General features: G+C 44.8%; 1 protein-coding gene across 11 annotated transcripts in view; it reads right to left on the bottom strand.

Annotated features, from left to right (window-relative positions):
• RBFOX2 (RNA binding fox-1 homolog 2) overlaps nucleotides 1-14,614 on the bottom strand; it is a 241,746-nt gene extending 227,132 nt beyond the window's left edge. For all 11 annotated transcript variants that reach the window (XM_024200552.2, XM_024200551.2, XM_024200556.2 and 8 more), the window contains exon 1: nucleotides 14,246-14,614. In XM_024200552.2, coding sequence (XP_024056320.1) covers nucleotides 14,246-14,422 — 177 coding nt within the window. In that variant the 5' untranslated portion in view covers nucleotides 14,423-14,614. The remainder of the gene's footprint in view (nucleotides 1-14,245) is intronic.
• Nucleotides 14,615-15,702: the final 1,088 nt, after the last annotated feature.

The raw sequence follows: 15,702 nt of genomic DNA, 5'->3' as shown, positions 1-15,702 counted from the left end.
GACTACTAATCTAGGCCTAATCTTAATTCATACCTCGAGGTGAAAGTCTCTGGAGTCTGCGTTCTACCCCTTGAGCAAGCCGCACTACTTGACCTGGTGTTCAACTGGAAAGTAGCAACCAAGAGATGAAAGGTACCATATCCTACTCCTAATCCCATGAGCCCTCCAGTCCTATAAACCAGCAGTTGTCATTCAGGCTATTCACAATTAATTGTATTCTTTTGCAGTATCTTGACAGTGATAATTGCCTCCATGATTAAATGACAAACTATATAAAATACTACGCTGTAATGCTTTATACAACAGATCCTGCACACACACACACAGAGGTCCCTAGCCCCAAGATCGAATAGCCCCTGCATTAGAAGAGAACCCAGGGAAGAGGGAAGGATTCCTAACTAAGAATTGTCCATAGATCTAAAACACATCCCTTCAGCAAGTTCACCGATTTACAGTTCAACTGTAAAGCTCACCAAAACTGCACCCTGTGTGCCCACTTATGCAGAAAACCATACCAAGGTCTGCATTCACACACTACCCCCCAACAACAGCAATGCCCCATAGCCACTCTTGCCCAAAGGAAGAAACCAGGCATGGGCCTTAAAATCCTGCCTCACAATGCAAGTAAAATATCCTAATAGAAAGACAAACCAAGTAACAGTCTGAACCTCTGAACTCTGCTCAGAATCCAGAAATAGGCTTCTCAAGATAAGTGGAAAGGGGGAATTGAGGTAGGATAATGACTATTTTAAACTAATCCTGAGGACAAAGGATGAGTGCAGAATACACATTAGGAAAACACTCAGTTTATACACTCATGTGTGTATTTATTATTGTAGGCAGAGTTGGTAGGGATGCCTATTTTTAAGGTTGCCTAACACATTCCATTATAATTAGACTTGGAAGGATTAGATTTGTATCAGTAAAGGTCAGTAAATGTTGATTTCACTGTGTACACACACATACACACCAAAAAAATATTTCCCATCTATTATACTTGAAATTTACAGATTGGCAAAATAAGAAAAATGTTGCTTGAGAACTTAAGAGTTTGATTTAAGGATATTTACTTTGTATATTTTGACATGTGTTGATGACAATTTCTGTTAATAGATATAAAGCTTTAACATTTTGAATCTCAACATCTACTGTCATTAAATAATTATTGTCTGACCCCCTTATCTCTCACCACCACAATTTCCCACAACTGTGAAAATTTAAAATCAACAAAAATAAATAAAATGCTTAGAAACAAACATTGATATTATTGATATTGATATTATTGATATTATTGATTATCCAGCAAAATTACCCCCCAAAAAAATCAAATTCTGCCAAACCTAATTATAAGATCCTATTTTCAGTTGTTTATGGCTTTCTCAAAATGTAATTGTTCAGGCTGAAATTTTCCATGCTAGATGTCTGCTTCAGAATTTTTAAATTTCAGCAAAAATGGTTCAATCATTTTCTAGGATTAAATTTGGGGAAAATATGTAGTTTTGTCCATGTTAAAAAAATCCATAGACTTTTTTGAAAAGCAGTAAAGCCTCCATCCTTTGGTGCAGTCTTAAAATTTGGCAGGGGCTTGCCCTTGTTTCAGGGATGTGTATTTTGCCATCTCATAAAAATCCACCTAAATTTGGCTAAATTACAAGCCTCCAGAAAATCTGAGTTCAGTAGACACTTGTTAGCTTTTGGCAACTAACTTCTCCAAAGATTCCATCGGCATTAAGCATGCAGCCCAGGAATATAGGGGCTAAGCAAGACTCTCCCTGCAACTGCTTCTGGTGCTGGGCCCAGGGAATGAGACCAAGGAGTCTCTCCCTCCCATTCTCTCAATGTTGCGCCCAGGCAGTGAGGAGAAGAAAGAGGAAGTAACTTGACTGTAATTGCAGTGGGTGAGGAGCAGAAAGGAGGCAATGACACGCAGGCTGTAACTGGTACATGCTAGAGAACCACCAGAGACCACTCATTCCAGAACCTGAAACAAGATCCAGGATTCCCGAATGTCGACATTCTTCTACTGTGAGCAAATAATTGTAAAACCTACTGGCAACCTGTCTCTCTTCTCCCCCTCTAGTGGCTCTGGTCCACATACAGGCTATCAGTTAGTTACTCTTTTGCTCAAGTGGTAGAGGTCTTTGCTGCTGATCTATAGCTCCCAGCATTGGAGATGGTGAAGGTCCAGTATGATTCCACATGACAGAAATTGTTTTTCAATCTTCTTTTTTTTTTTAACTTATGAAATTATATTCAAAAATGCTGCATTATAAAGTCAAGAATTCAAAAGTTAAGAAAATGCCAGAATTAATGTCCATGCAACCTTAATTCAGCAGCCCCCTTATGCATATGTATGATAAACTCGTTAATTACATGATCACATACTACTTTTTGCACAGTATCCCTGCCTCACTTAGTGCACAGGATGGAGGGTGCTCTGACAATGAATCATGGCTGTGTATGTGAATGAGGCCAGTGTCCATAAGACTCTAGTTTGTTGCAGAAGTTGAAGGCAAGTGGTGAATGAGGCAGGGGATTGCAGGAAAAGAAAAGAGGGCTTTGCAGTTTAGGTGTCTGAATACTGCCCTGGAGAAATAGATTCTATCCCTGCCTCTGACACAAAGTTTCCGTGTGATGCTGGGCAAGTCACTCAAACCAAACTTTTCACAGGTGGTCACTAATTGTGTGTTCCTCATTTTTTAGGTGAGCAATTTGAGACACAGAGGCTCTGATTTGCAGAAGCACACAACTGCAAGTGAAACTGATTAGAGCTGTGCACTGAACATATAAAAATGCTAAGTACTCTGAAAAAATCAGGCCTTAGATGTCCCAAAGTGGACACCCAAATTTAGTTAACACTTTTGACAATAATCTCTTTGTGCCTCAATTCACCATCTGTAAAGTGGGGATAATACCTCCCTACTGCACAGGGGTTGTTGTGAAGATAAGATCGTTAATATCTGTGAAATATTCAGATACTATGGTGAATAGTCCTATAGAAAAGCCCATGAGGAAATTAATAATTCTGTATTCAGTGCAGGGTTTGGATGGTGAGCAATAAATAATACATGGGGCCACACAATGGATGATGAGAATAAAAAGAAATATTGAATAGCTATCCATTCAAGATCTGATCCTGCACCCATTTTAGTCAGTGTCAAATCTCCCACTGATTTCAGTAGCCCCAGTGATATGGGCCCCAGTGAACACTGTCCAAATAATATGTGATTATGTAATTAAAGACCGTACCATAATGCATACACACAAAGGAGCTGAATTAAGATTGCACAGGCAACCTCCATTCTTGCATTTCCTAACTTCTTAGTGTTTGACTTTGCCATTTTAACTTTCTGTTAACATATTGCATACAAAAACACTGTTACAATGGCAGAGTTCCAATATCATGCTTTTCTTTAGTAAGACATTCACGGGATTCAGTTAGCAGCCAAGCCATAAACACATGTTTGTATGCATCTGTGCTCCATTACAACAGTTTCAAAACAAATGCATCATCTTGCTACTTACTTCACTCAATCCCTCACTGCTGGAGCCAGTGTGTTATGATAATGGAGATTTCCTCAAGTTCCTACAAGTTTTCAGGTCTGGACTAGTGGGAGTTCTGGCATTCTATATAGGAGACCCAAGAAGTTCAAGCTCCAGTCCCACATTTCCTGGACCAACATGGACTGGAAATACAGTAGACTGTTCTCAAACGTCCCAGATCACCCAGGGGTTTTAGCACTCATGTTAGAACCCCAGCTTCTCACTGATTGGATTGGCAGAAGCTGCAAGTGCTTGTAGTAAAAGTTAACAAGCAAGTCTTCACTCTGAGCCCAGAATCCTGGGGAAGTGCCACACAAAGAGTGAGTTTCCTAGAGAATCCCCCAATACTCACAAGAAAGGAGAGGTGCCTATGGAACATCCTTCATGCTCACCAAAGAGCATGAGGCTTTCACTCAGAAGTAAAAAGGCAGCAGAGAAAATCGGAGAATCCACACACAGGCTGACTTGGGAGGGGGAGACCCCATCACCAGTACCTTTTCTGGGATAAGACTGATGTAGAGCAGTGTTTCTCAACCAGGGGTAGGCGTACCCCTGGGGGTACTTGGAGGTCTTCCAGGGGATACATGAATTCATCTAGATATTTGCCTACCTTTACAACAGGCTACATAACAAGCACTAGCAAAGTCAGTACAAACTAAAATTTCATACGACTTGATTATACTGCTCTATGTACTATACACTGAAATGTAAGTACAATATTTATATTCCAATTGATTTTATAATTATATGGTAAACAAGAACGAGAGCAATTTTTCAGTAATAGTGGCTGTGACACTTTTGTATTTTTTATGTCTGATTTTGTAAACAAGCAGTTTTTAAGTGAGGTGTAACTTGGAGGTACACAAGACAAATCAGACTCCTGGAAAGGTTGAGAGCCAGTGATTCTAGAGGGTAGTGCTGAAGCCTCAGTAGTCTATGGCAGGGATTGGCAACCTTCGGCACACGGCACACCAGGGTAAGCACCCTGGCAGGCCGGGCCAGTTTGTTTACCTGCCACGTCCGCAGGTTCGGCCGATCGCGGCTCCCACTGGCCAATGGGGGCTGCGAGAAGCCGCGGTCAGCACATCCCTCAGCCCGTGGCACTTCCCACAGCCCCCACTGGCCTGGAACAGTGAACCGCGGCCAGTGGAAGCCGCGATTGGCCGAACCTGCGGACGCGGCAGGTAAACAAACCGGCCCGGACCACCAGGGGGCTTACCCTGACGGGCCACATGCTGAAGGTTGCCGATCCCTGGTCTACGGTCATCATCATCATCATGTTCCCACTATGCCTCTGGCGTTTAGGGTAGCGACGAAGCTCCTCCACTCCTGTCTGTTTCTGGCAAGTCTTTCAATGGTTCCCCAGCTGTGACCCAGGTTTTTCAGCTCAGCTTCCACAGCTCTTCGCCATGTTGTTTTCGATCATCCTCATTTTCGCTTGCCTTCAGGTGTCCATCTTATTGCTACTCTGGTGATGGAATCAGTTTCCATCCGAAGCACATGGCCAATCCATCTCCAACGCCTCCTGGCAATGATGGTGCTTATATCCTCTTGGCTGCACTATGTCAATAGATCTTGGTTTGAGACTGTTCTGTGCCAAAAGATACGGAGGATTTTTCTGAGGCAGGGTGTATGGAATGAAGATAGTTTGGACATGTCATACTTTGTCATTTCCCCCCGCATTCTGCACACTTGAAAGTACACAGCTCTGATAAATCTTGAGTTTTGTTTTGCTTTTGTATGGTAGATGGAGCATATTCTACATTAAAGCTCCACTCCCACCCCCCTCAGAGAGGAAACTGCAACCACAGACAAATTATATACCTGTGGTCCCAATTACTGCCTTTTGCCTTATACACAATACTAAATTAAGACTTAAGTGGGGCCTTGGTGGGATTTCACTCCTGGACATCACCCCTGATGGTGGCAATTACTCCAGATGTCTGCAAAACTCTTCTAAAATAACAGAATAGGACAAGCCTTGCAGAAAGCCTCAGCTAACAGAATGCATTCCAGGCCCTGGGAGGAGCCTGATCTAGATCCAGATCCCAGAATCTCAAGAGCCTCTAGGGAAGATAATTTGATATCCACAACACAGAAACGCTACATAAGACCATTTTTTTAGCTCCTCTGTTAGGATTTTAGCCACAAATAGAGGGAAGGGAGAGGTTTCAAAACCATCCCCCTCCTCTGCTTTTTAATAGTACAGGTTCGTCCCATCTTTGCACTAAATAGTATTTTTATTACAGTGGAGGCAATTATGATCAGACAAAACCAACACTGCCATAAAGGAAAATAAACAGTACTCGTCTAACCTATGTCCCTGGAAGAAAGCATCCAATTATCTTGAGCAAAGAATTCTCCCTTGGCAGAGACAACAGGGACACACACAATCAATCACACTGGTTAGCAAGGGGTGGGGGTGGGGTGGATATTCTGCTGTAGAGGAGACCCATCCAAGCAGAAGTCTGAGTCCCACACTTCCTAGCTCACATGGACTGGAAACATCCTGTTCCCACATACCCCAGATTACCACGAGGTGCTAGTGTATAGGGTCCCAGTCTCTCAGTGACTGAGCCAGCAGAAGCCGCAAGAGCTTTCTTTGCACTGCCCTATAGGCGGCCCATGTTCAAGTCTAGATACCATTCCTCACGAAATAAACTAGGAGCATCTTCCACAACTCCTGCTGCCTTACCAGAATGTTAAGCCATCTGAGCACATCATATCTGTCCATACAGCTACTGTCCCAGTCCAGTCCAGTCCAACAACAGAGCCACTTTGGTAGCATTCACTAGGTACAGTACCATATGTCTGGGTGACAAGGCAGATGACAATGGTACTGGGATCGTTCACAAGCTCCTGCCTAAAAATTTGGAGACAGCCCACAAGCGGGAATCCACATTACAAAACAATCAAACAGACATTTTTAAGTAAAGCCCAGTGCATAGCAAGGGTTACAATAGGTTGAGTCAACATAGCCATAAGTATAGAAATGTGTATATAACTGCAAAACTGATACAAAGGGTGGGGGGAGTGTTTTGAGAAAATACAGAGCGTTTTTTCTTAAATTCAGAAGTGTTTGTGGTCAAAATGAAATTCACTGGAGAGCAGAGGGAGTTAAGACCCAAAACTCAGCGAAGTGGCTTTAATCCCTAAACTGTGGGATTATCTCATGACAGCTACACTCCAGAGTCACCTCAATACCACTGCAAATGTAGATCAACAGAATGCTTCAGTGAACTGGAACTGGTTAGCTCTAATTGCCTCTCTCACTTTACTTCTGGATGCTCCTCTAATCCCTTAGCTGAAATATCTCAGAAGAGGCTTTTTACACACACACACACACACACACACACACACACACACACACGCAGTCAATTAATATTTCATATGGGGAAATTAAATATTACGTTGCCATGCCACCCAAAGCACCTGCTAATCTCCTCCCAGACCTTTTGCTCTCTTACTTTTACACCCAGTTATACAGGACAGCTCAAACTTTATCAGACTCACCAGTTGATTGAATGACAGTCTTGCCTATACTGAGAATTTTCAGCACTTCTCCCACCATTTGTCCAGCCCCAGTTTGACCCCAGCAGTACTAGCAACAGTGGAATCACTAGTGTATACTAGGCATTTGCATTTTTTCAGCTGTGTCATCTGCACCCCATGTACACTAATGTTTTCACTATAATGCTAGACCAACAATGGGAAAATCCTCAGTGTAAATACAGCCACAGATAGAGATTGGAGTAAGGCAGGAAGCCAGCATGTGACTCTGGGTTCTTACAATCCTCAAGTGACTAGTGCAGGGGTGGGCAAACTACAGTCCATGGGCCGGATTCGGCCTGCCACCCGTTTTAAGCCAGCCCTCAAACTCCCGCTGGGAAGCGGGATTTGGGGCTTGCCCCGCTCCAGCGCAGGGTCGGGGACCACTCCATGCAGCTCCTGGAAGCCGCGGCATGGCCCTCCTCCGGCTCCTACGCACTCCAATGGCCCCCTCCAGCACTCCAACGGAGAAGGGACATGCCGCTGCTTCCCGGAGCCGCTTGAGGTAAGCACTGCCTGGAGCCTGCATCCCTGAGCCTCTCCCCACGCCCCAACCCTCTGCCCCAGCCCTGATCCCCCTCCCACCCTCCGAACCCCTCAATCCCAGCCCGGAGCACCCTCCTGCACCCCAAACCCCTCATCCTCAGCCCCACCCCAGAGCCTGCACCCCCAGCCAGAGCCTGCACTCCTTCCCACACCCCAACCCCCTGCCCCAGCCCTGATCCCCCTCCCGCCCTCCGAACCCCTCAATCCCAGCCTGGAGCACCCTCCTGCACCCTAAACCCCTCATCCCCAGCCACACCCCAGAGCCCACACCCCCTCCCATACCCCAGCCCCAATTTTGTGAGCATTCATGGCCCACCATACAATTCCTATTCCCAGATGTGGCCCTCGGGCCAAAAAGTTTGCCCACCTCTGGACTAGTGCTTCCTTCTCCACAACAACTATGAAACCCGAGGTGTGAATTCAAGTGTATTGTGAAATGGAGATTCCGCAAGTGAAACCACTGGAAATAACACACAGTACCACTCACAGGGGAAGCCTGGAGGGCTCGCATTCTGGTTCATTGTGATACCCTGGTTATGAACCTCATTGGCTAAGTGGGCAATAAAGTTTTCAAAATGGCCACAACGATCCCAGGATTTCTGTGAAATGCAAACATCCAGCTTTTTCTAATTGGAAATATTATAAAATAATTGTTCATAGAGCACCCAACCGTATATGGAAAGAAAACAGCCCCCAGAAGAACCAGACCTTGATTTGGCTTCTACACTTGCAATTCCGGCTATCACCTTTAAACACATACCTCTAAAATCCAGAGAAATATTGACAGACTCTCTTGGTGTTCTACTGCATCAGTCTGATTTATCCGGGGCTTTCCTATCTTCCTGAATGAGGAGGGAAAGAGCCAGCTATAAAGAGCTTCCGGCTTCTCCACCAGTCACAGCCTTCAGTCTATTCCCAAAGGCTCCCTTTAAACTAGGGGAAGAATATATAAAACCTTCCCAGGTTTCACCTATGAGGCAACTATAACATCCATATAGAGATTCTAAAAAATCCAGAGAATAAAAGTGAACAGAGAAATAATTATGAACCAGAGGATGGTTTATTATGCACCTCCACATCAGCATGAATATGCCTGTCCACATCCAAAAACTTCTATAAACCCACAGTCTCCCAGTTAAACTCCCTTTACATCCCTCATTGAACCTCAGACAGGGGTTAATACAGAAGATGAAGCTCAGTTCTATCTAAGAATATTCTACATTCCTGGTATCCCTCATACAGAGATGGCCACTGAGTAAGTGACAGAAAGGAGGGAAGTCCAAGCCCAGTGTGCACCTTCTACAGTATTCTCCTTAAACTATCTGCTCCTCTTTGTCGGAGTTAGAGAACCTGGTAACCAGCCAGCTTCCTAGGGATGCACCCATACCACAAAAGGGTGGATCAACCAGACTCTTCCTGTCTATTACAGTCCCAGTCAACTCTTCTCCTTGCAGAATCCAACCCAGTCTTTGGAAATTTGTTACCAGAGATGCAAGAATGGCAAGAAGGAGAAAAAGCATCATTAGCATTGAAAACATCAGTGGCCTGCTTAGCACACACCTTACTTAAAGATCCATTAATGCCCAGTTAGATTTATAGCTGACAAGAGGCAATTCCTTTTACCTGCCTCACAGAGATACTGAATGCAGGTGCCATATGGGTCGTTCCCAAAAGAAATGTGCTGTAAAATAAAGTCTCCAGACAGATTTTACTAGCAGATTCATAGTACCACCACCACCACCAGTACCAGGTTCCTCATCCACAGAAGCAAAAATATTTTAATTCACAAAACAAGGCAAATTCAGATAGATAGTTACCCCCAAAATTAAGTGGAAAACACAAAAGGGTAGTGTGGGTGAGTAATTCAGCCCCTTCACAGGCCAATCAGAAGAGAAGCACTTGGACATTTTCTCCAGCGGTGGCCAAGAACCTGTGCATCCCACTTGGCTGGCATTCCTTTAATGCCACAATGAAGAGGGCAGGGAGGACATGTCCAACTCAATGTTTTCCATGCTAATGATGTTTTTCAGTTCCAATCTTCTCCCCTCATTTTCTCCTAGAGAAGGAGAAAGAGTGCACACTTCCCAGTTCAATGCCCCATTTCTCTCCTCCAACCCAGCACAAAAATAAAAGATGTGCTTGTCTCAGTGGCACTCTTCCTTCAATCAGAACAACAAGCAACCTCTTGGAGTAGTGGATCAAGGTCAAGCAGAGGGACTGGTGCTCAAGTGAACCAATGAATCACTACTTCGGAACAGCAAAACCCCCAGAAAAGAAAGTTACATTCTTACACCACAGTATTTAAATGGTTAATAGATGAAGCAACAATGCACTTGGGACTCTGTTTAAAAAGTTTGCAAACGCATCCAAGCCCTCCCAGGACACATTACTGGCCCAGTACAGCAGATATGCCACTTACAGGCCACAGGGAGACAGAAGCAGCTTATGTTGGACCTTCTGCTGCAGCTAATTCTTTCCCCCTCCCACAGCCTGATTAACAGAAATATGTCCGATTCAGATACCAGCTATGATCCGATTTGTCCCAATCCCAGCTCAAGCGGCTTTACACCACCCTACTAACAAGATCAGCACTGGCCAAACAGGGCTTATCCAGGCTGATCAGAGATGGATTAGATAATGAAACCCTAACTGTGTAAGCTGTCTGCTAGTGCCAGGGCTGAGACAGAGAGTGAAGAATAAGAAACTCAATATACTTAGGGGTTACATTAGCACCTAACGCACACTTTGTCCCCAGCATTAGCCTCTCAATATCCAGTTACTATCTTGAGTCTCTCTTTGTGACCTAGTTTTTCAATTCTATATAAACAGACAAAAAAGCATCATTAGGTTTATGGAAGAGTTACGATTTTTCAGTAATTGGGAGTTGATTTATTACAACATTACGCTCTTCTTCCTTATTCTGATTCACTGTCTACCTAACGGTGACATTAATATGTAATGCTTTAACATAAAGGAAATTGTGATAGATATGGCAGTTCAGGACCCCTTCACAACCTTTACAAGCTCTACAGGCACAGAGTCTCAACATTTTGAAGACAACAGCTACAAAGCTTAGTACCTCTGGAATAGTAACCAGAGACTGTAAAAGACCTGCAGGACCCACAACGTAAGGTCACTGGTTTCACATTATTTCTAGCTTCCATAAAACCTCCGATACTTACAGATCCTATATATGTGCAATTCACAACTTCTGCGAGCATCATGCCTAACTTTTACATGGAGGATTTGCTAAAAAATTAGTGACTTCAAAAGTTAAAAGTGTCTGGGCACTCTTTCTCGTGATGGAAAATCAAGTACTAAGTTTTTGCATTAAGGCATTTAGTTATAAGGATAAATTTCCAAAACATTAAGAACCACCATTTTTTCTAAAAACAATAACTCAAAAATTACTTGTCTGATTAGCCTCAAACTTTCCACTGGCCCACTCCCAACCACCAAAAAAAAACCTTCCAAAAAAACAAACAAACCACTCTCGTCTGGCCTAAAAATCATGTGAAACTTCAGATCAAAAGGACTTTTACTGTAATTTTTTTCCTGTGTTGCTAGAATTGTATGTCTGCCTACATTACCTGTATGGAAAACATTCATATATATTATTATTTAATATTTGTATTGTGGTAGCACTTAAAGGCCCCAATCAGGGAATAGGGTCCTATTACGATAGGCACTGTACACACACATAACAAAAATACATTCCCTGCCCAAATTTAGGTGGGCCTTTTTCATATGCAAAAGTTGCACCAGTTCAATTTAAAACCTGAGTTTATTTAAACCAGAGCAAACGCCTGTGTGAACAAACATATTGGTAAACTAACTGTAAACCAAATTAGCCACCATTATTTAAGCAAACCAGTGCATCTCATGTGTGTACACAAGAACAACGACATATGTCCTGGCTTTCAACTCCTAAAAGATGGAAGAAGTTCATATCAGACTGTTCATGTATTCATTCATAATTATCAAGCTAGATGCAATATACAAGTTTCCCTTCTATTATGAGCAGCTTTTCCAGTGCACTCACGCATAGTCTTCACACGTCAAGACCTTTATACCAGGGAAAATATCATGGCAACCAGGAATGAAGAGGGAAGTGTGTGCTTCCTGGCAGCCCCTGGAGGAGCAGGGGGCATTACAAATTGAATGTGTGATGTTCCAAATCAAGTTCAGTTGATATAATGGTGTGAGAAAGGAGGGATACGAGGGAAAATGGGGGTTGAGTGTGACAAGACAGAGAGAGAGAGAACGAACCAGGAAGGGCCAGATACAGGAGATCTCCAAACAAATACTTCCTGCTGCAAGGTAGTTAAAAAAAAAGTCTCCACCATCCAATCTGGAAATAACCAGAAAATAAAAGTGAAGAAAAATTGTGTTGGCACTTGGGAAGGGGTCAGGAGAGAAACATGTTAAATGGGACACAAATCTCCCTTCAGAGACTATTAACAAGAACCACAAACCCAAGCAGGAATAAGAGCAGAAAAAAATATGATGAATAAATCACGTTGTTTTCAAAGAGTTCCAACACATCCAGTGCAAGAAATAGCACAAGAAGCACTGAGACCACCTGCTTACTTCTCTAGCAGAAACACATTGTGTAAAATATCTCCAGAGAGAAAATAAAAATAAAAACACTCCAAACAAATGCATCTGAAAAAGGAGAGAACATTTCATTAATGATGATCAAAACATACAGAGGCAAGAAGATAGAAGACTCTTTCGTGTGTTGACATGTCTGCCTTCAAACACTAATAATAAGTGGTAGTGCTCTTTTTGCCAATCCTGGGAACAACCCACATATGATGCAGAAATACCCTCTCTTGTTTATCAGCTGCACCTCCAATTAGACATTATTTACAAACACACAAGAGCAAGATCTGGCTAAGTGTCATTGATTATTAGAAACACACATGCACAATGGCCGAACCATTTGCCTTTGCCACTCCCATCCGTAGCATCTCCCAGGGCAGCGCTGCCATTACACAGACTGTGATACAGTACACAGAAGCTACAATCAGAGGGAGGTATCCAGCCGTGTGGGAATGAAAGGCCCAGTGAAGAACAAACAGAAACAAGACTGTCCCCAGAAGAAATGTACCCTTGATAAATTAAAATAGTACATTGTGATGACGTACCCATGTGAATTCATAAACTCAAGCCCATCTATATCTATGGGAGAGTAGGCTCTAAGATTACAGACCAGATCCTCCTTGTTCCCTCATGTTATCCAAGCCACCTCTGCTCCATACACTAGTACTCCAACCCCAAAATGCCTCTTCCCATCCTGTAAACTAGCACTGAACTCCTATTTTCTATATTCTCCCATTCATTAAAAACTGGAAAAAGCAGAAGAAACAGCAACAACAACAAAAGTAGTAAATGAAGTCCACAATAAGCAGCTGTCACCAATCTGAGGCACCCAAGATAGAAATAGGCATCCAGTGACTCAGTGCAACAGACATAGTGATTTGGCAAAAGAAAATATGTTAATGGAGGGCAGCCCCCCCATTGGATACCAACAATTCTACAACAGTCTTTGCAGTTTTAGATATTACTACACCTTTAACATCAGAAAAGTCAGTACTTAAAAATCAAAACTATAGGATGGAATGGCGTATTTTTAAGGTTGTGTTAATTTTTTTTTAATAAATAGGCATATGGAACAGTAAAAGACATCAACTTGAAAATATCAGGTCTGAAAACCCTATACATTCTCTTGTTATAAATAATACCTCAGATTACTATTAACAACTAGATGAACAAAATATGTCTTTATTTTTATCCAGTTTGTTTACATTGTGCATTTGAAATCACTTTGCATGTGGTCAGTTTCACAATTTCTCTTATATAGCCCCATCAGTTTCTTCATTGTTGAGAAGACCCTTACAAAACATCAATAGAACAGGGGAAACAACCAAACAAAAACCTGAATATATTTGTTTTTAAAGGAATTAAAAAAAAAAAGCCCCATTATTTAAGAGAGTGCTAGCAAAAATAACAGTTTGAAAACTAAGTGTGCCTTTAATCGAAACACTGATATCCTTAGGGGCACTCTCCAGAATCAGCACTGTACTCTCCATTAGAATCAGTAACTTTTTGGATTATGTTCGGCACTGGACAAGGAAGAGCGAAAACACCTCTCGGAAAACTGGCTTCATTTCTGCTGCAGGGAACATGAAGCTGCTGGTGGGGAATTGACCCACGACCCAAATCAACTCCACATCGCCCTCCAATCTCATTCCCCTACCTGTCCTGGGCCAGCCCATGCCCCCCGGCTCCGGAGAGTGTCCCATCCCTGCCCAGGTCAGCACCGGCCTCCTCCTTCCCGCAGCCTACCTGGCCGGCTCCTTTCCCCCCGCTCTCCCGAGCCGGTCCCCGCGGTCATCGGCCCGACCGGGTGCCCCCAGAGGATCTGGTCCTGGTCCCGATCCCGCCGCTCCTCCGATGCAAGGCTCTCGCTGACCCACACAACCCAGTTACGTGTCCCCAGCTGGCGGGTGCCCCCCGAGCCTGCACCGACCCCCCCTCCCGCTCCGGCTCCGCCTGCCGGCCCCCCAGCGCAGCCTGCCCGCTCGGCCCGGGGCCCCGCTACCTGCATGCCGCCGCCGCCGCCCGCCTCCGCCTCTGTCCTCAGCCGCTTGCTGTGGCCGGTCTCGGCGCCGTCCCCGCCGGGCATGGGCTGCTCCAGCTCCGGCTCCCGCTTCACGCCCCGGGGGGCTCCGCCGCCGGGGAGAAGCTGCTGCTGCTGGGGCTGGGTCCCCTCCGCCATCCGAGCCGGACCCCCCGGCCGCCCCGCGTCCCCTGGGGGAGCCGCCGCAGCCGCACACTGGCGATAGGGTCCCCGCTTGTCGCGATAGCCCGGTGTCGCTGCGGGCCCGGCGCAGCCGGGGCAAGGGTCAGGGAGCGGGCTCCGGCGGCTCAGGAGCAGCACAGTCCGCCCCGCAGCAGCCGCTCTGCCGAGCTAGTCGGGCCGGCCACGGGAGGGGGGGAGGCGGCGGCGGGAGCAGCAGCCGGGGAGGGGAGGGGCCGGAGCCCCTCGGCTATCTCCGGAAACGCCAGCTCGAGAGCCGAGGCGGCACGACCCCCGCTCGGCAACCTTCGGGAATGGGGAGGGGCGGGGCCTCGGCAACCTTCGGGAATGGGGCGGGGCGGGGTCACACACAAAGCAGAGGGTACTTCGAGCCTGGGTGCCCAGAGGGTGGGGTGGGGCAGGGGGAGTCTGGGGCAGTTCTGTCCCTAGGGGCGGAGTCTCCCCTGCCCCAGCAGGGTGGCTGGTTCAACGTCCAGCACGGGCACACCCGCCGCTGCTTTGTGTAATGGTCCCTGAATGGTGAACCCCACTCAGCTCTTGAGCCCTGGGGCGGTGAGATCCGTGCCTGCCTTAGCTGCCCCGTGGTAGTTTTCAACGTGTGTTGCCTTTTAACTTCCTGGCATGTCTGCACGTTCTAAGGTTATGAGTGACAGGAGCCACCTCATGTGCGTAGCTTACTAGTCCCTGAGATGTGTATCTTTGGCATAGCCCCAATTGTTTGTCCCCGAGCTGGACTACACAGTCCCAATCGTTTCAGTCTCTCTTCATACATAAATCTGTCCAGATCTCTACTCATTTTCACTGCCTGGCTCGGAACTATCTCCATTTCTACTACATCTTTTTTGAGGTAGGGTGACCAAAAGTGAATACAGCACTCTAGGTGAGGACAAACTCTCAACTTACATAATGGCATGAAAATTAGGGCTGTCAATTAGCTACAGGTACCTGAAGCAAATAACAGAAACCAAATTAACTAGATTTTAAAAAGTTGCAAGTACTCATCGTTTTAATCACACCATTAATAAAAGAATATCAATTTAAATTTATTATAAATATTTTGATGTTTTCTACATTTTTAAATCTATAGATCTCAGTCCCAACACAGAATACACAGTGTATAGTGCTCACTTTATATTTGTTTTATTATAAATATTTACACTGTAAAAAGAAACAAAATAAATAGTATTTTTCAATTTACCTCATACAGGTACTGGAGTGCAATCTCTTTATTGTGAAAG

The sequence above is a fragment of the Terrapene carolina genome, unplaced genomic scaffold, assembly GCF_002925995.2.
Source record: "Terrapene carolina triunguis isolate 2854851 unplaced genomic scaffold, T_m_triunguis-2.0 Scaffold247, whole genome shotgun sequence".
Lineage (NCBI taxonomy): Eukaryota > Metazoa > Chordata > Testudines > Emydidae > Terrapene > Terrapene triunguis.
Note: the sequence above shows the minus strand (reverse complement) of the source record. Positions and strands in the feature narration are given on the sequence as shown.